We start from the raw sequence: 27,304 nt of genomic DNA, 5'->3' as shown, positions 1-27,304 counted from the left end.
GCAGTGGAAGCTAAGAAGGTATCAAAAAAGGCATTTGAAAGACATCCATCAATGAGCACTGCAATTGAATATAAACGTAGCTCAGCAAAATTAAAAAAAACATGTTTACAGGCCAAAAGAGAGGCATGGGAAAAATTTATTACTAACATAGATCATTAAACTGCAGTATCTAAGATTCGACAATACGTAAGCAAGATGAACGGCAAGAGAATGACACTTGATGATCGCAAATATGAAATAAAACACCAGGGTCAACTAATTATTTCTGATTTCCTAAAAGCTGATATTTTTGCAAACACATTCATGAAAAAACCTCTAGACACTGTTTTGCCAAATCCACCTGTATGTGTCCTCCCTTCTGTAGCACAACATAAGAAGTCGTTAATGTTACCCTTTTCTTTATCTGAGTTACAGACAGCTATTGAAAGATGCAACTTAAATTCAGCCCCGGGATATGATGAGATACACATCAAATGGTTGATTGAAACACCTGACATTTTTCGAGCTAAGCTCCTGGAAGTATGTAACAACGCATGGAGAGAAGGGAAATTTCCTACCCCCTGGAAAATTGCACTTATTTACCCAATCCTCAAACCTGGAAAACCACCAGAAGATCCTGTATCTTACAGACCAGTATCAGTTCTCCCCACAATGGGCAATATATTTGAGCGACTGATTTTAAGGAGATTAGAATGGTTTGCAGAGGTAAATCAAATAATACCCCAATCTCAGACAGGTTTTAGAAAGAGTCATAGTGCAATGGACAACATAACTAGAATAGAAACAGATATGACAGATGCTTTACAGGAGGGCGAAGTTGGTATTATTGTATTGTTTGATTGGACAGATGCATATGGGAATGTAAAACGTATAAGGTTACAAGAAATTATGCATAATAAAAATTTTCCACCTCTGGCGATTTTAATCATAATGGATTTATTATGTGATCGTTCCTTTCAAGTACAGATTAATGAAATACTTATAAGAAAACAAGTTGAAGATGGTCTCCCACAAGGAACTGTCATAAGCCCTCTTTTATTTACACTATATATTTCTGAACTAAAACTTAGAAGCCAGTCAAAACATGGAGAATTTGCTGACGATCTCCTTGTGTGGAACAGGCATAAGAACATAACTTTACTCCAAAACATCATTCAGGAATACATATATGATGTGTGCCTGTTTTCTAAAGCTTTTGGACTGCCCATTTCTATACCAAAAACAAAAGCAATTGTGTTCCATAAACGACAAGTAACCCTTCCGAAACCCTTAAGGATAGAGGAGAGTGAGATAGTCTATGAGCCATCAGTTCGGCTACTGGGCATGATTCTTGATTCTCGTTTAAAATGGCAACCATATTTAATGATGTTAAGAATGACAATTTTAAAACGGCTAACCATCCTCAAACGACTTGCAGGATCTAAATGGGGATCTTCACCAAAGTTGATTATTGACTTTTACAAAATGTATATTCGATCTAAATTGGAATATGGCATACAATGTCTTACAAATATTCCGGTTACTTTGTTCAATACCCTTGAGACACTCCGAAATTCAGCCATCAGAATTGCTTTGGGGCTCCACAAACATACTGCAGTGGTTAAGCTCAAAGAACTGTCTGGACTAACTGCTCTGAAAGACAGGGCTACTATGCAGAGAAACTGCTACTTCACAAAAATACAAACATATGGCAAAATCCATGCAGTTTTCCCCTCCACTTTTGGAAATCCTGCTAAGCCCCAACACCTACTATCTTCTTTTAGCCAGTATCTAAAAGATTACCCAAATTAGAAAAATGAACAGGCGGATAGTTACCCTTTTCCAAAGTCTCCACCATGGGAAATGGTGGCTCCTGAATATCATCTTCAGTTAGTTTCTAAAGACAAGTCACATTATTCAGATCAGTATGTCTGTCAACTCTTTACTAATAAGATATCCTCACACTTTCCTGAACATATTCTAGCTTTCACGGATGGCTCAGTAAAAGGATCAAGAGCAGGAGCAGGAGTGTGTATTCCTCATGTTTCCTTGAATATATCAGCAACTCTTCCATCCCACACTTCAATTCTGTCAGCAGAGTTATTTGCTATACATAAAGCACTTGAAACTATGGCCAGACTAAACCTTTCGTCAAAAAATTTGTTAATCCTTACAGATTCAAATTCTGCAATTCAATTAATAAGAAAAATAAATTATGAGGCTGCTGATTCAGATTTAAAATTAATAAGAGATGATCTACAAAGATTAAATAAATGTGGTATTTTTGTTTGCTTCCAGCATATTCCTAGTCATAAAGGACTTATTCATGACGTGACTGCTGATAGGCTAGCAAATGAAGCAGCAAATATTGACCCCCAACCAGAATCAAAATTGGAGAACCTACGAGATATTATGAAACGCCGTGGACAAATAAAGTGTCTACCATTTCGAAATTCCCCATTTCGCTCTAGAGAAGACACAGTGTGGTACTATAGACTGAAATCAGGATATCTTTTTCTGAATTCTGTCCAATTTCAATGGAATTTATATCATTCTCCACTATGCAGGTGGTGTTTAACAACAGAGGAAACTCCCCAACACATATTTTTTGATTGCCATATACTTGCACCCGAAACGAATAAGATTAAGATAATTTGTAAAAAACTAAACATTGAAGAAATGTTTGACTCCATCATTAGTTTTCAACTACCTCCTAATACTGAAAGGCCGGTCTATAGGGTGATGATCCAAATTATGAAAAAGACAATGGAAAACGAGCTAATTTATTAATGAAGATCTACTGTGCAGAAGAGAGCGAGAGTAAGTAGGAAGAGCCGTATTGGTACCGGCCGGCCTCTTGGCTTTAAACTGCTGGGGACAGGTAGCTCAAGTACTCGCACTTCCCACAAACCAAACAGAAGAGAAGAGAGGATGAAAAAGAAGGAATGCTAGTGCCATCTTGAAGTCAAAGGGGTGAAAAGACTGTATACAGTCTGTAGACCCTCATACAAATTCTGGAATTGGAATATTACGTGGACGTTGTAGTTTAATACTCTTCCACCATCTGTAAAAAGTTTTAATTTAAATATTCCCATGTGGCATGCATCAAGCAGGATGGAAGTGAGCCTTACGTGGTAGAACAAGTAGCACTCCAAGATGCCAGAAATCAATAGCATATACAAAGCTGCTATCTCCTAGAAGTCTTTTACTTTTGTTGTTCTTTCTTTAGAAGCTTATCGTTTACAATTCGTAGATATTCTGCCTTTTGCTCTAAGATCTATTTTAGCTATTTTATCAGTTGAAAGAACTAAGCTGATCGAAAGCTATAAACTGAACAAAAGCTATACTTTCTCATCCATATAAAATTAATAAATTTAAAAAAAGTACTTGGTTTTAGGATAGGGTAAAAAAAAACCGGAAAGTGGTGCAGTCTAGATGGTGTTACGTTATCAAATTTAGTACATGTTTGAGAACCCTAGTATATAAATTTCAGCTGTATATAAGAAAATAAGATTTTTTTTTTTAATATCTAGAGAATGACGACCGCAGATATGTCTTTATTTCTTTTTTTAAAGAAGTGTTCAATTACCTGTTCAACAAATGATTTTCAATTTTTTTGTCATGTTCTGTTGCAATTTTGTTGAATTCAAATCTGCTATTTTGTAAATCCTTCGCATTTATCAATCCTTACCCTAGCAAAGCTTGTTAACTATTATACAAACCTGGAAATAATTTTATTTAACACGAGAAGCGCTAAGAAATAACAATCACGAAATGGAAGAAAAGACAATATCCAATTTTCTATTAAGGTTTAGAATTCAACCATTAGTCGTGAGACAACCCTAACTAGATGATATGAAAAAGAAAAAGTTTATCTTACAGAACAAAGAAGAAATCTATTATTCTATCATAAGTAATATTCACATACATTTCCAAGTTGTTCTAGAAGTACTATAGAATTTTAAGGAAACTTTTTTACCTATATATTTATAAATTACATAATAAACAGCTCTTAGAAATCGTGATCGTTTCCCAGATTTTGAACTAGCAATTTTCTGAGCCATTGGTCATAGAGAAGGAAATTTTTGTCTCTTTGTTCATAGTTTACAGTTAAAAAAAACTATTATAGAAACATTAAACTGAAAATTCAAAATTAGCAATCTTAAATTTGTTATCAGTACTTTGCCTAAGGCCATGCGTTGTAAATTTTATAATTTCAGTAAGGCTTTACAGAATATGCATGAATGAAGCTCAATATACTGACGTTTAGGATGTTCTAATTTTCGTGTGACCCATAATTATTTTACGATAGCCAACATTATGTATTGTTTTGTTAGAAAGTGCCTTTTTCCAATTAATACTGTAAAATTTAATCTTTACCAGTAGAAATAATCTTTTTCTTTTTGAAACGAGACAGAAATAAAAAAAAGGCCTTGTATTTTGAAAAAATCTTTTTCTACGCAGTATGTAGAGATTAATTTCTAAATTTGTTTTTCTTTTCGTTCTTTCTATACCACAGCTGATATCCCTTTCTATTATTTACACAGCTATCCTACTCTTACACAGCTATGAAGAAAAACTTTTGTTTGCTCAGAAATTCTGTTTGCTGTCACATTTTTTCCATGCGACAGATTTTTTCTTATCCTAAAATTTCTAGAATCAATATAAAAGTTATTTTCTTCAAAACATTTGTCTCATTTGTTCCTTTTGGCTTTTTGAAATTAATTATCCAAGACTACGACGTTCTTGCTAGTTAATGTACCTGTTTAACTTTTCTTATTCTTAATCTTTCCTTTTAATCTCAAATGATTGTGAAATTTTCATAACGCATTTATCTAACTAAATTGAGAAATAAAGCTTAAAAGATCAAAACTCGTTAATTTTAAGCTTATAGTAAATAACTTCTAGAATAATTATTGCATACTAAGAATATGCAATTAACAATAATAGAGGTAAATATTGTTTTTACTCTAATTATATGCAACAAAGAAAACCTTTCCGAAAAAAAAATGAAGGGAAAGAGAACGTAAATAATTGTGATTAATTGGTACGGCACGGTGTGGAAATATAATTTTCTTGTTTGTGTTCAAAACCTATAACAGTCAAGCACAGCATCAATAGTTTTGAAATTAGCCCGAAGAATATTAAAAACAGATCTATAGCACTTTCATGTTTATAAGCATGCCAGAGAGAAAGCTTGGAAAATTTAAATTGTCAAAAGAATAAGCAATGAGCAATTAATGCAAATGTGTAGTCAGAAGCATTTATTATCTAAAATTCCCAAGAATAGAAGGCTCCGATGTTTTGGGCACGGTTTCCGACATCAAAGCGAGCACCTGATCCACCAGTCTCTTGAATTTAAGCCCCTTTCCCAGTGGATGAAACAACAGGGATGCTAGGCTAAATCCTGGTATGCTACAAAGAAAAACGTAATCGATTCTTAGGGTTGATTTCAGAAGTACAGGCACAAATTAGACATCAGGCCCTGGATTCCAAAAGCACAGACACAAAAGGGACAAATAACGGCCACCATCCACTCAAAAACAGTAGACTGAACATAGTGACAAAAAGTGATCCAGTGTATTCCTGGTGCTAAGTTTGGCTGAACAGCATTTGTCTCGTCTCGAGTATACAGGCTCGTCACAGTACAAGAAGACGCTTGTCGGGCTAAACCGAATAATTTTTACAAAATTTATTCTAATAACTTTTTACTGCAGCTAAATACTAATACTTTACTTCCAATTAAATGTCAGGTGGCGGTTGAATATTTTGAAATTGTTGTCGTTTGAACCCCAGAGTTATCATTTGTTGACACCACAGATAGCTTGATTTTCCATGTTTCAAGCTTCTTCCCTAATAAATCATTCTTATTACAGATAAATCTGTCCAGAAATAATGGTGTTGTGCAATAAGCTCTTAAGACATTTGCTATAAGTATTTCAAAAAAGCTCTTGGATCCGTCTTTTATCGGCCCCCCCAGAAACAAAAAAAGTTCTCTTAAAAAAAAAGTCTTGAGCAGTCGTAGTTCGATGTTACTATGTTGCATATGGAAAATGATTGAAAATATTAAAAAAGGAAGAAATAAAATAGAAAACAGAAACAAAAAGAACAGATTGGACTGAAGAGAATACATCCACCGATGTTTCAGAGGTGAGTAATCGATTGTATGACTGGTGCCTTTAGATCAAACCTTGCTTGTTTTATTTTTGTAAAGAGCATATTTTTGTATCAAACTGCCAAATTAGCAGTAGTAGCCTTTAGCTCAATTTGAAAAAATCCACTACAGCCGTTAAAACAATTTCTGTTAAACCGGAAAATAGCAATTTTTTGAATTTTGAAATGTTAACAATAATATTGACATTGATGTCGATTCCAGAAACATCTGAGAACTTTTCAATTAGATTATATAAGGAATGAAACTCAATAACATTGCGGAACTTATTGCTTGCCAGTTTATACTCAGCCACCTGATTATTAATAACTGGAAAGTTGACTTTACAGATTTTCAATTCATTGACTGAAAACCACACAAGCAATCATTTGATTAGATTGCTAAGATATTATCATATTTGGAATGTGGTATTGAACACTAAATTTACGCGTGAGTTTTCCAGGAGCTGTTTCAAGTAATTACAGTTGAATGAAACATCCATCCTTAGTTTTATTTTACACACATATATGCACATACAAACAAATGATAAACACAAGGCACCTATTTTACTTCTTTAACATGGTTATATAAGAAAAATAAAAACACAAACACAATTTTGTGCTAGCTTACGTCCATTACTAAAGAATTTATTTCTTGATATAGTCTGAAAAACAAATTTCAAGCTCGGCAAGAACAGTTTTGTCTTATGAAAGTTAGTATTTTCCAACGAATTATATGCAGTTATCATACGTCACTAAGCAGATGTCGGGTGATATGATAAGAAATGACAAAATGAACATGTTCTCAAAACATCACACCCCGTTTTAGCTTAAGTATGGGTCTAGTTACAAAAAATATGGTACAACCGTCAAAATGCAATTTCATATATTTATACAGGGTTGTAGACTTCTTTCTAAAAAAAAAGAAATAAATATTAAGGGTCAGACCAAATCCACAACTAACGATATTTAGAAGTTTCGTTTTGCAGAAGGCATTTCTTAACACCTGCGTAATTTGAGTTTTACCATCCAATAATACCTACAGGCTAAACTAGATATCGATTTGGTTAAGTTTTAAACATAAACTATAACACATGACAGTTTCCCGATGTTTATTGCATTGTCGTGCCCTGTCAACTTTCTGAAAATAACTTTGTATTTCTTAAAAAATCATTTTAAAAAGAGGATTATTCATTTTTATGAGCTTTATTAACTTTCCTTACTTTAAGTATAATATTACTTTCATGAGTGGTGGAGGGGTGGAGGTGTCAGACGTGATTAGAACCAAGTATGTTGTTCCTGTTGCTAGCTCAAAGTCTACCTGACATAATTTTATTTACTACATAGCAAGTTAAAACCATATAACTCAGCCACATACTGTAAAGCGTAAACAATTATTTAAACCTTAGAAGTAAGAATTTTTCACGGAATAGTTGAAAAATGACTTTCCCACGCGAGAAAAATTATGAAAACAATAACTGAAATAGTTGTTTGTTTCAATACTTTCACATAAAGTTTTAAGAATAAAATATACAAGTATAACAATAGCTGTTAGTGTATAAAAGCAGTCAAAACACTATCAGATAAGAGTAAAACGTATTATGCATAAACATTTCTTATTTTTATAAGTTTTTGCAACTAATTCATCAGTTGAAAGTAGAAACAAGCTTGTACAATAACAATAAAGCCGTGTTAATTTAAAACTAAATAACAAAGATTCACCGACTTAAAATACTAAAACTACTGCTAGTTTTACTGTAAAATAAGCTGTAGCAGTTGTAGTCCCTTTGCTGTTATTGAAGGGATACCTTGACCAAGCCTTTTATTTATTTACAATAACAAAACTAGTTTACATGAAAAAGGAGAAAAGGAGTATTGGCCCTAACTTATGTGAGCTCCGCGCAATATAGATCTAAGGTCTTCCACGACTTCATGGCTTATGTTCAGTGATTATGCTTGGCAATGATTTATCTTGCATGTTTTGTTGCTAGGTGAAAAGAGCACAGGAAACTTCTAAGAGTGGAAACTGGCAATAGCGTTGCAAAAAAACATCAGTGTCATCTAGTTTTTAGCCTTTTAATAAGACAAAGTTAGTTCAATCAGTGTAATTGGCAAAACAAGTTAGGTAATGCCTGTCAAAAAAGCGTCGATAATCTGATACAAAATTAGGTAATGCGTGTCTTACCTTATTTTCTAAGAAATATTACCCCAGAAGATTAAAAAAGTGTCAATGATAGATGGCGCTGGTGATTTCTTTACAACACCAGTGACAATTTCCGTTCTTATAAGATACCGATACTCCTTGACTTGGTACTTTTTGGCTTGTACAATGTAAAAGAAAATAAAACAAAAATGGTACGTCTATTACTTTTTACTGCTTGAATTGTGAAACAAGAGTCAATTCAAAATTCTTTAATTTTCGAGTTATTCCTGCTTTCGCATAACTAGAATATAAAGAACTTTCGACGATTGCTAAGGACCTGATCCCAAACATAGCTATCAGCTACCCACAATAATTCACTTATTCAAAGTTCTGGATCTTCTGAAATTTATTTAATGCTTCTTACTTTACAATTTTAACAAGTTCTTTAACTGTTTGGAATACAATTTATTTTCCTGTTTTCAATCTAGAATGGAAAACTTAAAAATCAAAACAGTTTTGCATAATAAACTTTGGTACTACGTGCAAGAGGTAAAGTTTGATAGAGATAATGTCTAATAAAGGTTGGCGTCTTTTGAATGTCAGAAGTAAAAAAACAAATAAAACATATAAAGGGACTTGCAGATATTGAATTACTGAATGTTTTATTTTACGATAAATAAACTAACATAGTTTAGATAAACGAACTTACGAAAAATGTTAATCAAAAGAGCCCTATTTTAGCTTATTAGTAAATTAAAGGTTTCAACTTAATTTGGTTTCTCTTGTTTATGTAAAAATAAATAAATAATTTTTAATAGGATGGAATAATCGATAATAATTCATAGTTTGAAATTTTGCTGTAACATTTTGATAAGTGTATGGAAGAAGTTTGTTCGATTTAGCCTGATTCGAAGATTTATTGTTTTCAATGCCTGTTGTAGAATATCCTCCTAATCGGTGGCGTTGTTTGGGAGGAGGGGAGGTCAAAAATTCAAAATTTTGAAAAAAAATAATTACATAGCCCATGCTCCTCGACTCTCTGAATGTTGGACTCCTCTTGTTAATTTCGAAATGGTGCTAAATTTCAGAAATCTTATGCACCAGGTGGCACGCGCCAAGCTTGGCGAAAGTGTGACAGGTGCTACAGGGATTGTGCAACGTGTGGTGTAGCTGTCCTGCATATGTGGTGCTCCAAGATGTATATGAGATGGACACAGTTTTTTTTCCATTGGAGTTTACATGTTTGAAATAGCATACAAAATGTCTATGCTACCGGACTATTTATCAACTTAGTTTTCTAGAAATAAGTATAACACGAAAACATTTTAAATTCAGATTGTTTCTGAACATCCGATAATTAAATTAACAAAGTCACAACTCTAAGCAGATTTTTCTTAGATAGTTTTCTTTTCAGCTGAATTTTACATATGGAATGTCAGTGTTAACCAAATTTTGATCTATCATTTGTGTTATATTCTTTTCATTAGAAACGACATCTTAAAAACGCGAGAGCTTAATTAGAGGAAAAGAAAGACATTAAATTAAACGTATGCGAGTGAACTTAATTAAAGGAAAACAAATGAGCTGAAGTTGAACGAATAATAACTCTTGACAAAGAAGACATACTGAAAAGCACATAATACAAAAATACATCTATAGCATGGAACTCACAACACTTACTCAATAATACAATTGGAATGATACAGATCTCAAAGTGCAATCACAGAAAAATGGAATAGATTAAAACTAGCTAATTAATTACTCTTATTCATAACGTGAAAGTTCAATCTAAATCTAGTCTAAACATAAAAATAACGAGGATATGGAAAATTGAAGTACCAAAAAACTTAATATTTGCTATATTGGCACTTTTTTCAGCTTTAAATGCCACTGTTTTTCTCGATTCAAACTCAACTAAGAAGTACGTAGTGATTTTTAGTGTTGATGTAAACAAATTAAGGCTGGCTGGTGGGATTTTCTGGACGAACTTCAGATTTAAGTTTCACAAACTCTCGAGCAACTTCATCATTACTTGTCCTTTGAGAAAGTATTCTAAGTATTGTCCATCCTGTTTCATCCATATGGCAGCGCTTGCCAAGGGATAACCAGCATGCACATGATCCCTGGAATGAAGAGATTTTAGCATTGCTTAAAAGAAAATAGAACATTCTAAAAAAAGACAAGAAAAACACGGAAAAAAGTATTTTTCAGGTTCCAATTGCTGCTTCAACTGCAACAACTTAGTTGCAGTGAGGCACGCAGTATTAACATGAATAGGGGGTCCAAAGGGCACATCAGCAATAGTCTTAGAACGGCTTACCGTATCAAGTTGAAACTTCTGAAGTACCACGAAGGAGATGTTCAGCTGACTAAACGGCAGGATGTGCAACAACAACTGTGATACTATACCTTCATGGCGAAGTTCATGAAGGTAAAGCTTGAGAGAATATTGAGGGCAAATTTAAACTAAATCAAAAGACAGTGTATGCATTCTGATTGTCAAAAGAGAATATTTTTAGATTTGATTTGTGTATTAAGTTGGAACTCTCAGAGAATGATTAAAGAAGATCAATCGAACAAAAGATAATATGTGCGCGCCACTACTAATACTATTACTATTGTTACATTTACTAGTTTTGTTAATGCTATTACTGTTACTCTTACCACTACTTCTATTGAAATTACTTGTAAGATTAAGAACATTAAGATAAAAATTTCAAGTAGCTTATGAAAATACAGGTTATCGAAAGGACATACCAGAAATGTCATAGCAGTGGCAAACTCTGTTAAGTTGAAGCTTCCAGGACTTGAGGAGGGGGATGTTCAACTGACAAAAAGGAAATATTTTAATACTACGGCTGCTACTAGTACTAGTGCTATTACTGTTAATACTACTACTAGTACTAATAATAATAATACTACTACTATAACTACTATTACTACTATGCCTAAGGGTACGAAGTTGAAATTTTCAAGGAAATGTCGGGGGAGGGGGGGAACTGTTGTTAAATGGACGTATCGTTAAGAAGGTTTACATATGTTAAGAAGGTTGTTAAATGGACATATCGGCAACATCTTAGGAGCAGTTTTGAGTGTGAAGTTGAAACTTACAGGGCTTGTTATGGGGGATGTTGAAACTAACCTAAAGACAATAATTGCATTATCAGACTACTGCTCCTACTCATACTACTGCTACTGCTACTACTATTGCTACTATTATAACTAATACTACTATTATTACTATGCTACTACTATCACTGCTACTAAAGCTAAGGCTACTACTATTAATTCTGCTGCAAATACTACTGAAACTACTATTATTAGTGACACTACTACTGCTACTACTGTTACTACAGCCCAAACTATACCCACACAGGTTTTCAGGAGTACGTATTGGCAATGTTTCAGAACCGGTTGATGGTACTAAGTTGTATTAAGTGGTATTAAGATGAAGCTAAACTGTAACTTTTGAGGAGTAAATTTGATTTACTCCTCAAAAGGAGTAAAAGGAGTTTTAATTTACTCCGGAAATTAAAAAATATTATTTTTTGAATTAGCCTGCATAATTTCTGATTTATTAAAGTTAGAAAGTGAAAACATTTAAAATATATTTTTTCAGTAAAGTGCAAATAATGTTCCGGCCTTGAAAAGGTATGGAGGTTGTCAGCCCTACTCATGTTAATTTATGCTTGTTTTGAGATTGACTCGGTTATTTATGTAATTTCTGTTCATCTTGGGTTTCATTTATTTATTGATGTTGATTTGAGGTAGTTTTACGCTTGATAGATTATTTGATTTTATTTCTGCTGATTTTTGGTTTGATGGGGTTCTATACTTTTCTTTGAAACACTTATTTTATGGAAAATGTTTTCCAGTTCGTAAAATGCAATGGTAAGGGGAAAAAAAACATAAAGATCCTCCATAGTCTTTGATGGCGCACAAGGCGTCGAATCGACATATCAGTTGCTGGGTCTTTTTTGCAAGACCAGTTAGTACGAATATCGTGGTGTCGCCTAGGAAGGATGATACTAGTGCAAATCTAGTATGCAAAGTATTTAAAGTGTGTGATTGAAGGAATACATTGTTCACACATCTTCCACAGACAAAACCAGCCAAAGCTAAGTCTAGCTTAGGTTGTTAAATATTTTTCATGGCAGCAGGGAAGGGCCACTATTTAGTCTCAAAAAGGTGACCTAAATACTGAATCTCAAAGGATCCTTTCTTAAATGAATGCTGGTAAACGCTAAGCGAAAGTAAAAGCTACTACAGTCACTAAGATAGATATCGTCTAAAAAGCGTTAGATTTAAATGCAGTTTGATAACAATTAATAGCGAATTTTAGTTTTATTAATAGAGAAATTAGATAGAATCAGATTTGGTCCGACACATGTATGGTCCGAGTATGGCTTGTTAATTTTGGCACACGTTAACCGAAAGAAAGTTCCAAATGCAATGTCTCTGTGTATTAGTATTAAAAATTTTCTCCAACACGGCTCAATTTTAGTCCTGTTTAACAAAGTTCAGTGGCAATTTTTCAACTGGGAGTACAACAAAATTAGAAAAAGATGATTTATTGTAGCTTAGACAGACAAAACTTACCTGATCAACAATATCTCTCAGCTGCATGATAGCCACACCCACTAAACTGTTATCCCCAAATAAACAGTAATCTTTTGCACAAATATGCAGCTCAAACGCTTCAAGTAGCTCCTCGTTACCAACAACACTATAATCAAAGAAAGATTTTAATTAGCACTTAGAAACGATATGGACCAAACAGGGAAAAACATGTTAGAACAGACTTGAAATTATTTTAGAAGACTAGGACAAAATAATACACGCGCTTCTGTTAAGTTAAATTATTTCTACGAAGCAGCATATCAATCATCCCTTAGTTCTATGACTATCTACTTCAGTTCTGCCCTAGGATGCATGGATGGATGGATGATAGACTATCTATCAACAAGTGAAAACTACATCGTTTTTATACAATCGTCAAAAAGGCTTATGCTAGCTTTGCCTCTCACTCTGACTTTCTGTCTTGGCTTTACCTCCAGTTAACCATGTCTTGATGTCTGAGTCCGTTGATTGTTGAAATAAAATCAAGTTTCCATCAATCCATGGCTAACTAAAAATAAAGCCAAGACCGATAGTGTGAGTGAGAGGCCACTCACATAAATATTTTTTCCCAAAATTAAGGCTCTGAACGGATTTTCTCAAACTCGCCATGTTTTGCTCTTTTTGCAATTTAATGTATTTTCATACTGTATCATTTCGAAAATATTCGATTACTGAATCAATTCCGATTTCTAACAACGATTTGTACTAAGCTTCAAACTTTAGGTTTTCTTTTGTAAAGAAAATACAGATCTGTCTGTAATTACCAGTTTTTTGCTCTTTAAGTAGTTTAATGTAAACTTTTCTATTCATAAAATTTTTCCAAATAACTGCGACAAGTGTGACAACCTCACTGCAATGTTAAAATGACGTCACTCACATAAATATATTTTTCCAAAATTAAGGCTCTTAATGAATTTTCTCAAACTTTTGACATATCTAGATCATTTTTTAGGCCAGAATGTCCCAGGATGTCAATTTTCTAAAAATATGAAAATTTTTGAGAAAAAATACATACGTAAATAAACAATTATTGCTCAGTTATAACATAGCACAGGGAACCCGTCGGCCTCGCCGCCAGGTCCCAGCATGTGGCACGCGGCAGGCTTCTGTATATGGATTCTTGTCGTCGCTTATCTTCCAACCACAGACATGAGCCTTTTCTTTATGTCAGAACGCACCACAGGCTCGTTGCAACCACCCTTGGGAAAAATATGAATTCTCTTAAAGTCCTGACCTATTTAGATCGTTCTTGTGACCTGAAATGTCAATTATGTACAATTTATTGTAATTACTAATCGTTTAATTAATTAAAAAAAAAGAAAGTAAGACTTTCACTCTAACAGTAAGACTATTTGTTGGTAGTTGTCAGGGCTTCCTTCCACACTTTGTTATTTGCTCTTCGTTCATTTTCAGGTTGTAGCAGAACATTTAAGCTACATTGTCTTTTCACACGAGAAAATGCCACGCATAACATTCCATGATTAAAAACTGGAGTGCTAAGGTCGAAGCCAACAAATTCAAACGTTTGCCCTTGCGACTTATTTATAGTCATGGAAAATGCGGGTCGAAATGGAAATTGATGTCGTTGAATAGTATATCCAAGTTGACCTTTACTAGAATCCACTGTAAGTCGAGAAATATGAACTTCTTTTCCTGTTTTCCCCAGTAATGATATTCCCCTTTATTGTGTTGTTGCATAATTCAGTAACAATAAGGTGAGTACCATTACATATCCCTTCTGAAATATCTAAGTTACACAGAAGCATAACTATCTTATATTTCTTGATTTTTAAGTCATGTGGTGTCGATTCTACAGTTTCAATTGAATTGAGGAATTCTGGAGTAAATTCAATCCCATTTTTTCTTTATCTTTTACAAATTCGTAACTTTTATACGAGTTGTACTCTCCTGGGAGGTGATCGATAATTTTAGCATTAATTTACTAATTTTTTTGTTGATTGAAGCTAAAATAACTCGATCCTTCATTAAATTAAAACTTTGTTTTGACAAACATTCTCCAAAAACTTCCTTAATTAAATCGCCGCTGGAAATTTTGTCTTCCGATAATTCAACTTCATTAAGAAGATTTCCGTTTCCCAGTTCTAGGATGTACTTTGTAAATGCTTCTTCTTCGGGTTCAACCCTCATATTTTTCTTAAAGGAAATATGTTTTAAATAACTCCAAAGATGACTTTTTTTATTGATAAATCGAGTGTTTCACTGCAGTTACTTTGGGGTTGAACTCATAAAAACTCTCGGAAATTATCTCCAGCAACCAAAATTTTCCTACCAAAGGGCAAGTTTGGATTTGCAATGGAGCGCAACAAATGATCCGTATTTTGTAAGCCATACTTGGGAAGCATGGTTGCTTCCTCAAGTATGAAAACATCTATTTGGCAAATTCTAAAGCTTTGCTTGAACCAGGTCTTATACTCGAAACCAAATCTGACGAAAGTGGAACTTTCAAGCCAAAGGTCTTGTGTATTGTTAGTCCTAATGGCAATAAAGTTGCTGCTATTCTTGTATAAGCCATATATTTTACTTTCTGATTCTTTCCACACAAAATGTGGTACATGGTTTTATAGACAAATGTTTTAATGGTATCAACTGGTCCATCTATGAAAAAATGTTTTTCCCCAACATAATTAGGATTATTGACAGCCTGTAAAATATTGTCAACAATTTCAGGGTGTTTTCTTTGCTGAAGCCGATACATAGTATCTTCAGTGATTCCCTAGAATTTAGAAATTCCGAGGTTTGGTCATTTTCAGAGGTCTCAACATTTTCCATGCTGATTCTTCTAGGGTGTCGAACCAATGTTTATTGTCGAATTGAAGGCCATGAGCCAGGCATACTTTTTTGTATGTGGAATAAGCAATTTTATCAACTATTTTAAGATCTTCAAAACTTGCTGCATTTTTCACATGATACACAAGTACTCGCAAATAGAAGCAGTCGGAAAAAGCCACAAAATTTACATTGTGAATCCGTCCTATGACACGTAATCGACGGATTCTTTGTTCCCATGTACTGGTATTGCCATTCCATCTATAGCGTTCAGAAATTTCCCAATACTAGAGAAGTTCCCTCTTTTTTTATTTTAGTGCCATTATTTTAATGCCTTTCTTTGTCAAAAATATGTTTCCAACATTGAGCCTCGTTGTACAATATATACCAAATCTTTTTGGGCTTGGCTGATATTTTGCATTAGGTAATGTCCTGGCAAACGAACATTTAAACGTTGAACAACATGGCTCATTTTTTGGATATCATAACTAAATAATCGCCAGCATGCTTCAGTTGGTGTAATTCAGCGTCCTTCCACATAGGCTTCTCCTTCATTGTAAACCATCTACTGTTTATTTTCGACAATCTTTATTGAAGCACAATAAATTCCTTGTAGATGAATTCAAATAGATACTTTACCGGACCTATATTTCCTACATGTTCGACATTTATGTGACATTGAAATTTTATAAGCATATGAGCATTATATGTGGCAACATGACGATTATCACGAGTAATTCGGCTATTATTACAATCTTTTCGATAAACAACACGGTCATGCAAAAATTCTTCTCTATTCATTTTGTCTCATTTGGGATTTCAACGACGTCGATACTTTGGTTATGAGCATTTACTAGAGATGTGACTGAGTTGTGCCACTTTTGAAAACAGAAGCGGCACTGGAGTTTTGCATTTTTATTAATCATACAACTCGCATTTGGATTTAAGTTCCCACGCGGATTATGAATTATCCACTTTAAGACTAATTTTCTTGATAATAGATCGTTGCAATTGGGAATTTCAGCTGAAATAAGATAATCAATTTTAGTTGGAATGCGGATTCGATTCTGAGTCATCATGATCAATAGCAACTGCATATGTTGTAATCCACATTTTTGAAATTCAATTGTATATGCATATGCTGCCACCTTTTCAAATATGTCTCCCTTATGGATACATTGATTATATCGTCAAATTTAAGTTTTGCAATTCGAGTAATGCGATCTCGACGATCTTGAGATGACTGTTCAATAATAGAGTTGACATCACTTTTATACTTGCTGGTTCTTCAAATTCAGGCAAATCAGGATTGCAAGTCACAGTAATAAAAGAAATCTAGGGGTCCAAAGTGACGAACAATAACCAAGGCGTCTTCAAAATGTTCAGTAAAGTACAGTGTTGATGCGAAGAATGATGATGGTAGCATTACTTTGTCACCTACGAATACATCCTGTTTCAAGGCCAAGTCTTTAAGAAGTCGTGTAACACCTAAGTAGTTTTCACCCATAATAATTTTCTGGTTATATCCAGTCAATATGATCACGCTCAACACGAATATCGGTATCAACGAGGTACTGTTCGAAAAGTCTTCCATCAAAATGCAAAGCATCAAAATCAATCTAACGCAGGTCTGGTGCTAGAGCTTGCACAGAAAGGCTTTTCACATGTTCACATCAAAAACGATACGACACCTCGTTAATTTAAGCCGTATTATATGTGGAGGACTTACATAATCTGGCTGAAGTAGTATACCCCTTGACCATCCTGAAGTTCCAGCTGGCACTGGGTAGGTAGAGGGCTCCATCCGATGGTCAGTATTTTTTTAAATGACAAGATTTTTGCCACTTTTTTTTTACAACCATTTTATTTGATAGAAAACTATGGTCAGCATTAAGACTAAGCACAGCATATACTTCATTATATGTAGGAGGGTTGAACATTCTATTATCTACACCATCTGACAAAGAAAAATAAGCTGCACGTTTGGAGGCTATTGTCGGATGTAGCAGCAAGTTGATTTACATCATCTTTCACTTCTCTCATTTTTTCGTAGCCTTTGGCATAGTCGTTTGTGTCTCTTAATATTTCTTCGAAGAGATTCATTAGATTACAAGAGATCCCACAATCTAAAGGATGTGTGAGGTGCTCCTCAACAGATTCATTGGGGTCTAAAAAGTATATTTGGCCATATGAAGGTGGCTCAATTTCACCTTCAGTAGTTTCTGACGGATGTGCCGCTAAATTGATTTTGTGACAAATTTGTCCAGCTTTAAAGCAAAATATATTCCGACTATTTATCGTTCTATCATCGCTTACAATGAATGAAGCTAGAATGAAACACGAGTTCAAGTTTCGAAAACATTTATGAAACTTGAAAAATCGTCTTGAAAAATGGCAAACCAATTCGTTTGAAATTTGAGGTGGTGACATTGCAATTTGACCATGCAAGCAGCAATCTCAAAATGAATTACGTTTGTTTGCTAATCTTTCCTCCAGAAAATGGAGGGCTCCATAGTGAATACAAACAATGTAGAAGGGTCCCAAAGACTTATATGTGACATTTACTGAGTTTATGGCAATTGTATACGTATGTACTTGGTTTTGTGCCATACATTGTTGTGACGACGATTACGACGCCGCTGTTCTTCAAACCGTGTTTGTCTTTGACCTTCATTTTCATTTTTTGACACGCTAATTTTAATATTTGCTTTCGCTTATCTTCTAGCCGCGTGTGTCTTTGCTCTTCGTTTTCCTTTTTAATACGCTATAATTGTTGTTTTTGTGTATCTTGTAACTGCCCGTGTCTTTGCTGTTCATTTTCACTTTTGACACGTTTTTGGATTTTGATTACTTCAGACACTTTAGCAATGACCTTTGCTCTAGCTGCGCGAATTAGTGTTGTCGCAACCGATGGTCCAGATTGTTGATCTTCTTATCTTGTCACTAATAGCATCTTACCATCATTTATAGTAAGTGCAACTCCAAATTTTCGGTTATTGGGCCTTCCTACAAACATTGTGTTGGATAAATAACTGACTAAATTTGGAAACTTTCCCCCCTGCAAATCTTGATATGCTAGTAACAGTTTTGAGTATATTCAAAATTGATATATTTTGTATGTTTGGAATCGGGAGAAAAGAACAGATTCTTCTGATGCAAATATCTTTTATTATTCATTTTGTTTTTTGGGTCTTTTTTTTTTACAAGAGTTACAATTAATTTACTATTAATTCTTATAGACGGTTTAATTCAAGCCCATATATACGAGTTAGCTTTCTTGAAATAACAGTTATTAAGAGAGAAAAAGTCCTTTCAACCTATTCCTGAAAGTGACAAAAGCAAAGAAAAATAGTGATGTGAAAAGATTCTTATTACTTCTTGGAAAAAAGTTTCAGAAAGAAGATTTATGAAGCAAAATAAATTTATATGAAACACCAGGGACAGTTTTTATCTCATTTACCCTTCTTTCGTAATAAGGTCTGACTCGTATTTTCTCTACGCTATTAAAGAAAATGAAAAGACACTATAAAAGCGCCAAAAAATGACAGCTATATATATATATATATATATATATATATATATATATATATATATATATATATATATATATATATATATATATATATATTATTGGCCTTGATAATTTTTTTGATTTTATTGGAATTTTTCTCACATGATACGATTTCCCTGATAAAAAACAACCGAATCATGGGCACACTTGATTTGTCTTTGCAAAAAACGTAATTCAAACCAAGAAATTGGAAACGATTTTCCAAAGGAAAGTAAAGGGGATTATTAAAATCCAAGACGAGTACACATTAAGTAATATGCCAAGTCAAATTTAAAACAAACGTAAATTATTCAAAAATTTACTTTTTTGGTCAGTCAAATTTAGTCTTAAAAAAAGAGAATTGAATATAAGTCGCAGAATCTTTTAATAAAACTTTATGGGATAGCCCCTTGCATTATCGTAATGCTTTAACTACATAATGAGGGATACAAATTGACATAGATACTGCTTAAATTTCACAGACCACAATCTATTTTTTTTTATTTAATTTTCAAAGGCACTTATAAGGAGGGGGAAGGAGCTTTGGAAACATGCCCCTCTCCTATTTTCGATTACTTTACATTTTCTTTAATGTTATTTCTTATGATTACCATTAAATCATCTGATTTTTATATTTTTCTGAGGTTGTACGACAACTAAATTTGCCATCAAACTTTTGTATCAAAGTTTTGTGTATGTACCTGAAGGATGCAGCCTAATATCCTACTTACAGTAATTTGTTCTTTATTTTTACTTTTCCTTATAAATAATATTCTTCCCGACGAGCATTTTGTTTCGGAATAAAAGAACTTTTCCTGCTTCCAAGATAAATAGAAATCCTTTTTCACAGGTCAAATAAACGGGTTTAATTCAAGGCAATTCTAACGGAATGTCTTACCTTATCCAACGAAGGTGTTTTGTGGCATTGATTGATTCATACTATTTGCAAAGCTTGCAAACATCATATAAATTGTCAAAAATAACTGACAAAGAAAATAGCTTCATATAAGGCAGAACAACATTCTTATATTAAAACTATTAAAACGAAATTTGACTATTACGTCATAGCTAGAACGACTCAAATAACATTAAAAAATGACGGTGCAGACATACAATTCCGAGCCTAAGAAGCAATCAAAGTAATTATTCGAGTGGAGACTAGATGACACGTTTCAGGCCAAAAGATTGATTTAACGGAGGAAGGCAATTTTGGGAAGGAATTATGACACTCCCAATTTTAGGAAACTCTCTCCAGTGTATATATGACAGTTACAGCTACATAAAAAGCTGGTCAATAATAAAAGCGTGTCAAATTGACACAATCCTGGTATCAGCAAACACGATTAATAACAAAATTACTAGTTTAAACATTTTATTATTGTGTTTTACTAATCATTATACTGCTACAGTTTTTGGAGCTTCATTACTCAGGAAATAAAGATGCATTGGGTAAGAACTTATACCATCAATGGACGCTTTCAAGGTAAAACATTTTTTCTGTCAGGAAAAAAACTTTTCATAGTTCGTTTGGAAAAACCGGACCTTTTAAGATAATTGATCATAATCAATCGGAAAACGTCATTTTACAGTATGTAAACACGCTCCTACAAATGTCATGTTATATAAATAGTTTTTGAATTAGCCCAGTCAATATTGAGTGAATCAACATTTCTGAAAGGGGCTGTCTCGATGAAATAAAATGAAGAACTTACAACTGGAAGGTTTCGTTGAATTTGGGGGACCAAGTGTTTGATTTGGATTTTGTGGCAAATTTCCTTTTTTTGTCAGCCAGCTGAGGACCAATGAGGTTGATTTCCACAAACGGTCTGAACATTCCAGATGCTACAGGCCATTTCAAGTCATTAGCAGCAACAACTAGAAACAAAATAAGTTGTTAAACCGTTAAAATATCTAAAAAGATAAAATAAACAATTAACCTCAAGACCCATAAATACTTTATTACAAATTGTTGATTTCAAGTTTCTGTATTTTTGTCATTCAGAAGCTATAGATTTAAAATCTGGGCAAATAAATATAAAACGGTAAACATTTAATTAAACTGAAATAAAATAAAAAAAACGCTATAGTGTGATCTTTAAGCTAAATAGTATGAAAAAAGGAAAAGAAAGGAAAATATCAACAGTAATTTTGTTATTAGTAATTTGTGGTCCTTACAATCTTTTATTTTGCAGTATCGGACTATTGGTTCTGTCATAACTTTATTCATTCTGAAAGTATCAACGTTAAAGCTTCACTACAAAATTGAAATTATGTCTGAATAGTTTGTAGGTGTGAGATTCTTAGATTTGTAGGGGTGTGAAATCATATATTTTTATTTTAAAGCATCGTAAAAATAAGACAATCTCACTTTTGTCGTTTTTTTTTAGAAACTAGTCTTACAAATTGTTCTTAAATCAAAGGAGAACTTATCAGAGAGGTTTCTTCAATTTAAGCTTAAATATGTAAACTACAGATAAATCGCATGTCTTTTTTTTTTATCATGGCTGACTGTCTTCTTTTTCGTTTACACAGCTAGAAATATTAATTACACCTATGAGCTTCAAAAAAGTGTTTGCATGGAGGGGATGCAACGACCCCCCATTTCTAAGGTATTTGCCCAATGACCTTCCCCTCTCTCTCCTAATACCTGGTATGCATTAACATAATACAGCATAACCGTTAATAATACAGGCTATAAGTTCTATGCAAAAGCCTTTGTATGGAATGTTTAACTGTTTTAAGACGATTGCCTCCATATTTTTTGGTCAATTTCTTCATATTTTATAGTTATTGGTGATTTTGGTCATGCTTTCGAAATTTTACTTGGTATAAAGCCAGAAATTCAAGATAACCCCGAACGTTTTCTATGCGTCTCACATCATTGAAGATTCTCAAACAATTCCTTACAAAATTAAGTCAATAGGATAAATTGATTATAAAACGAATTAAACCCTTTGTGATTCAGGGGTCATTCTTAAAGAATTGGTACAAAATTCGAAACTCTAGCGTAAAGAGCGAGGTATTGATGAGGGGGCGAAGCCACTCATATGCGTAAAAATTTATGTTCGTTTTAAGTTTTAACGTTGCTCCTTGCTTTCGGTTGAAAAACACTCTTTTTGAATTTAATCTTTCTTTGTGCCAAAGCTTCGATGCCATATTTACCTACTCTCTCCAATTTTTTTTTCAATTATTATTATGAATTTGGACCTTACAGTAATCACACCTGGTTCTATTAATTTAAATCGTAAGGTTAAACACAACTGTGGAAAAAAATGTACTGAAAACCAGAATTCTGTCATATAAGAAGTAGTAAAGCAAAACAGACAAATTTAATTTTGAACAAGAAATTAAAATGAAGATGCTTTGATGTTAGCAGCAGATTTTGATTATTTCTTTTGCATTTTACTTAACTGCAAAACAAGAGAAGATAACGATGAAAATGTGGAAAGGGTGAATGACACAATTAATAAAACCTAAATGGATACTCAGGATATATATGCAACAGCCTTTATCCACGAAATACGAAATAAACACGCGGAACAAAGCCTGCATTAATATGCGTTGGTATTACACGGAGTCAGATCCACGCGGAGGAAATTTTCACTTTCTATACCGAAACACTACGAAAAATTCGTATCCTAGTATCTTGTGTATTTTGTTACCCCCCCCCCCCCCAACGTACACCCAATCAAATAAATGGTTTTGCACACATCTCAAATTATCCCGCATTTGTAATGTTCGTCAACGCTCTTCGTGAGAAATTATTCAACAGATTTGGTGATCCACAAGAACAAGCTGACCCATTTAGCCGACATTACAGTTTGAAAGAACGTCTAAGCAGTACGCTTACTGATCAATTATGGCTTTTAGTTCACTTTTTAATTGCATTCAGGATCCATGGTAGGCTTTGCCAAACTGTAATTGGTGAACAGTGAAAGGACGTGATGAGTGTGTTTTACTATGAGCCATCAGAAGTAAGGATACATTTTATTGCCAATAAATACTGCTTCTCTACTAGAATGAAAGAGATGTATGGAAGATATCCATAACTTTATAATTATACTTACGGTATAAAAAGAATGTCTTACCCGGTTTTACATAGAGGAGGTCGGGGTTGGGCCGGAAGCAAGCGACCAACACAAAGGGTCTGGTATATTCAAGGCAGCAGAGGGACTGCAAAAACGCAAAAATAATTATTGACTTTGTTATTGACAAAGCAGTGTAAGTCTTGACGATTCTTGACGGAATGGTAGGGAATTCCCTGAAGGAGCATTCATTCAAACGGAAGGATCAGACAGGTCTTTGAAGCAAACAAATGGGGGAGAAATCCACCATTTAGATTCTTCATTACTGTTTCAACGTCTTCTAACAATATCCAAAAGACTGAATATGGAAGAAGAATCTTCATTCAGATATGAACTTTGCTCCTATCTTGCGTCGCTTTTTGATGATTCTGGCACGTTCCGAAAGCCAAATAAACCAGAGTTAGTAAAAGCTATCAAGCGACTTTCAGAAATTGATATTGTGGGAACAATATATCGTCTGAATCGCACATACGTCTTAGGCGCTTTGCTTTACAGGATTCCCTGGGCGAAGAAATAAATATATTCGGAAATCTTAGGCCGTTATTGGAACTACCTTTCGGCCAAATGTCAAGACTTGATTCTTGTCTTTGATGGCTACGACATCGTTGCTTCGACAAAAGATATCACTCACCTTCCCGTCTACATGGAACTGGCAAAGGGATTCCGCTTAAACGACCGAGAGAGAATGAACAGGTTAGGGAAAATGCTTCAACGTTTTTTCAAATTGATCCTACGAAAGAGCAGATTGAAATAGTGGCAGAGGCTGCACTTTCTATATTGTACAGTGGAAAATAAACTGAAAATCTTGACAGTTACTGACAGAGAGTCCTTCAGCAGAAAGTAACAATGTCTGCAACTTTCGTCCATCCCCCAAAATCTACCTCCCATTTCAGCAGTAGCGAAATTTTACTGTTTCGAACCTGTATTCAAGTACAAGATTGGGTAGGGCCTCAGAGCCCTGTCATTGAACCTTAAAATTACAGATGGAGAATTAAGAACAACATGCTACAACTTATGCTTACTGATCTTTCGACGGCACCAAATAAAATTCTCACCGTCGTGAAGTATGGTTGAATGGGATCCTGTGATAGTGACCGGTGCAGCTGTAATCAAAATGGCATCCAATTTGACATTGCTTGCAAATCTTGCCAAGGAACTAGTTGTCCCATTGCTCAGGTCCAAATCGAAGATGAAGAGGACATTTAATCAATTAAATGAATGTGATAAATCTCCAAGCCTTTTGCAATTTCAAATTATCTGTGATTTTTTGTTCAAATTAAAATCAATGATTTAGTTAATTGTGATAAGTTGCTTATTGGATTCTAAGAATCTGTGGTGATCACGTTTAGGGTGAAGGATGTGATGGGGGGGGGAATTGACCAGGACACTTTTTTCTGTATTAGCAGTCCAATTTTATTTCCTGTATCTATTCAACTTCGTGTAATGTTTCTCTCATACCTATATCAACGCTAGATTTACGGGAGAGAGTGGGGACTTGAGCGTTCAAAGCAAAAAAAACAAAGTGCATATTGGTGATCTACGTACCAGATTTACCTATTACCAACTTTCTATACGTGAAACTCATTTTTTTTAAAAGTCTTTATTTCAGAAGAAAAGACAAAATACGGTCACTTTTACATCGTGCGATTTTGGTCAATTTTTTATTCGTTGTAGAGAATTTTTTTTCGGTTCGAATGGTACCAAAATCAAAACTATTGCGATTTGTTTGAGGGTCTAAGAATAGTTTGATGCTGCCACTAACAGCAAAAATTCAAATTACTAGCCTCATCCTGTGTTTGCTTGGATCAATTCTAAGAATGACTTATCTTGCAATCCATACCATCTTGCAAGATCAAATGCTGTTTTTGTTATGCTTGATCTTGCCAGTTTTCGGTTTACAATAACATAAGTCAACAAGTTTAGCTGTCTTACCATCACGTGAACACCATCTTAACTTATGCGGGATTTTATTACCGAATCCTGGATTTGTTATAACTAGATTGTTATACCAAAAAAATTGTAGCAGTCCGTAGCCATTCCTGTTTTTTTCCTGCACCGAATTTATCTAAGGTAGGATACCATCTATACCTATTTTTACTGACAAGGGCGTTACAATCTTCTAATAAAAACATCACATTGCTATCTAGGACCCTGTTTATTTATTCCTGTAGCTGTTAGGAAAATTCATCGGGGTCAATTCTATTTCCTTCAGTTAGTTTTACAAGGAAATGTACTACTATAACTGATATTCTGCACTTTTTAGTCATAAAATGAGTGACTAGCTTTCTATTCTTGATACTTCTCCAAAATAAACAAGACTTAGTGCTTTCCTTATTCATCATGGGCCCTACTCCTTATCTATGTACTCCATCCTTCCTACCAGAATAAATAAATTCTATATAAAATAGTTTCATTTTTTCTAATCCTGGGCAATGAGTTTTTGAAACTCCTAGCAAGTGCAGTTTAAAGCGTCTGATTTCATCAATCAGAATGGTTACACGATAGTTATTTTTAACGTTGTAACATTCCAAGTTGCACTTTTAATATCATTAAATCATTGAAATTATTTTGGCCTCAAGAAAAGCAATGGTGTCTGAAGCACTACAGATCAGGGACTAATACATCTGCTCCAGTCTACACAGAATGGCTTAAGCCGGCTTATAGCCGGAGAGCAAAAAGTCTCTGGTCATATTATGGTCATATATGAGTCATCTTGGTCATATTATGGTTTTCAGCCACAGGAAGACATTAACCTTTTTTGAGCATTACCTTTGACTGTTATTTTGTGCTCGCCTGACCCTGGATGGGTGAAAAGATCTACTTGCACACTGATTTCTCCGACACTTCCTTCTTCAATACTTGAAATATCTGAAAGAAAGAGCTGTCTTTTGATTTAATTAATTTCAGCAAAGGAAAGGAAGCATTCTAAAGAATTTTTCAAGTAGAAAATGCTAAATGGTAAAAAAAAATTAAACCTTGATAAATTCTTTTTCAAAGTTTGGAATTAGAAGATAATTTCTATTAGAAACGCTACAGAAAAATCAATCGGGCACATAAGGGGAAACATATGAAGTTTATTCACCTATAACATTGGATTATCGAGTCTTCCCTGTTTTAGAACGTTTTTTTTTGGGGAGGGGGGGGGTTAGATATACCCATAAGCAAAAAGACCGTAGTAGCGTGTAAGTGCTAGGGATCTTAACAATTACTCTTTTAAAGATTACACACTCATTTATTTCATATTGCAGTATTTTTGAGTGAAGTCGGAAATTTCAGCTTAATTTTTTTTTGCATAAGACATCAGAAATCGTAATAAATGCCTATTCTATCGTCTCAAGCTTAATTCAAGAAATTTGGGACATAAAATTTGTACAAGCAGTATAATATTTATGATTTGGGTTGTAATTTCAATAACATTAATCGGTTATATCTATTTTCACAACACAAGTTCTCCCGAAAGGGTTTTGATTATCACTGAAAATGCGACAGGAATCTCAAAGTTGGTTTAAACCACCTTCACCCACAGCCAGACACCGTCATTAGGTGATTCTGATGTTTTTTTTTCGTAAAAGATTATCAAAAGAAAATCAAAACTATTAGATAATTAATTTATGCTCATTCCAGTCAATTTAGCAATAAAAAACTGTCTGTAAACGATGTTAGCTATTGATTGCTTTATATAAAAATAATGGTTGCCATAATTACACCGTTTCTTAGACTTGAGGAAAGGATTATCGTATAGAATTATCAGAAAGGTATTTATTGTAAGGAAATGACATGGAGATATAAAATAAAAATTATGGAAATTCTATAATAAAATGATAATCCATTTAAAAACCTAGCATAAATGAGCAATGGTAGGAATGCTACTAAGATCATATTTGAAATTCATGCACATTAGTACAAATTTTATACACTATTGATGCACAAATAATACCAATTTGCCAAAACACAAAAAAAGCTGAATAACTATCCGCTAAAAAGCAAAAT

General features: G+C 33.9%; 1 protein-coding gene across 4 annotated transcripts in view; it reads right to left on the bottom strand.

The window, feature by feature from the left end:
- Nucleotides 1-6,620: 6,620 nt before the first annotated feature.
- Nucleotides 6,621-27,304, bottom strand: part of LOC136031216 (protein unc-13 homolog B-like) — a 467,059-nt gene continuing 446,375 nt past the window's right edge. For all 4 annotated transcript variants that reach the window (XM_065710597.1, XM_065710594.1, XM_065710595.1 and 1 more), the window contains 4 exons: nt 26,084-26,182; nt 20,942-21,104; nt 12,872-12,998; nt 6,621-10,395 (listed from right to left, as the gene is read on the bottom strand). In XM_065710597.1, the coding sequence (XP_065566669.1) occupies nt 10,228-10,395; nt 12,872-12,998; nt 20,942-21,104; nt 26,084-26,182 (557 nt within the window). In that variant the 3' untranslated portion in view covers nt 6,621-10,227. The remainder of the gene's footprint in view (nt 10,396-12,871; nt 12,999-20,941; nt 21,105-26,083; nt 26,183-27,304) is intronic.

This window comes from Artemia franciscana, chromosome 9 (assembly GCF_032884065.1).
Source record: "Artemia franciscana chromosome 9, ASM3288406v1, whole genome shotgun sequence".
Classification (NCBI taxonomy): Eukaryota; Metazoa; Arthropoda; class Branchiopoda; order Anostraca; family Artemiidae; genus Artemia; species Artemia franciscana.
Note: the sequence above shows the minus strand (reverse complement) of the source record. Positions and strands in the feature narration are given on the sequence as shown.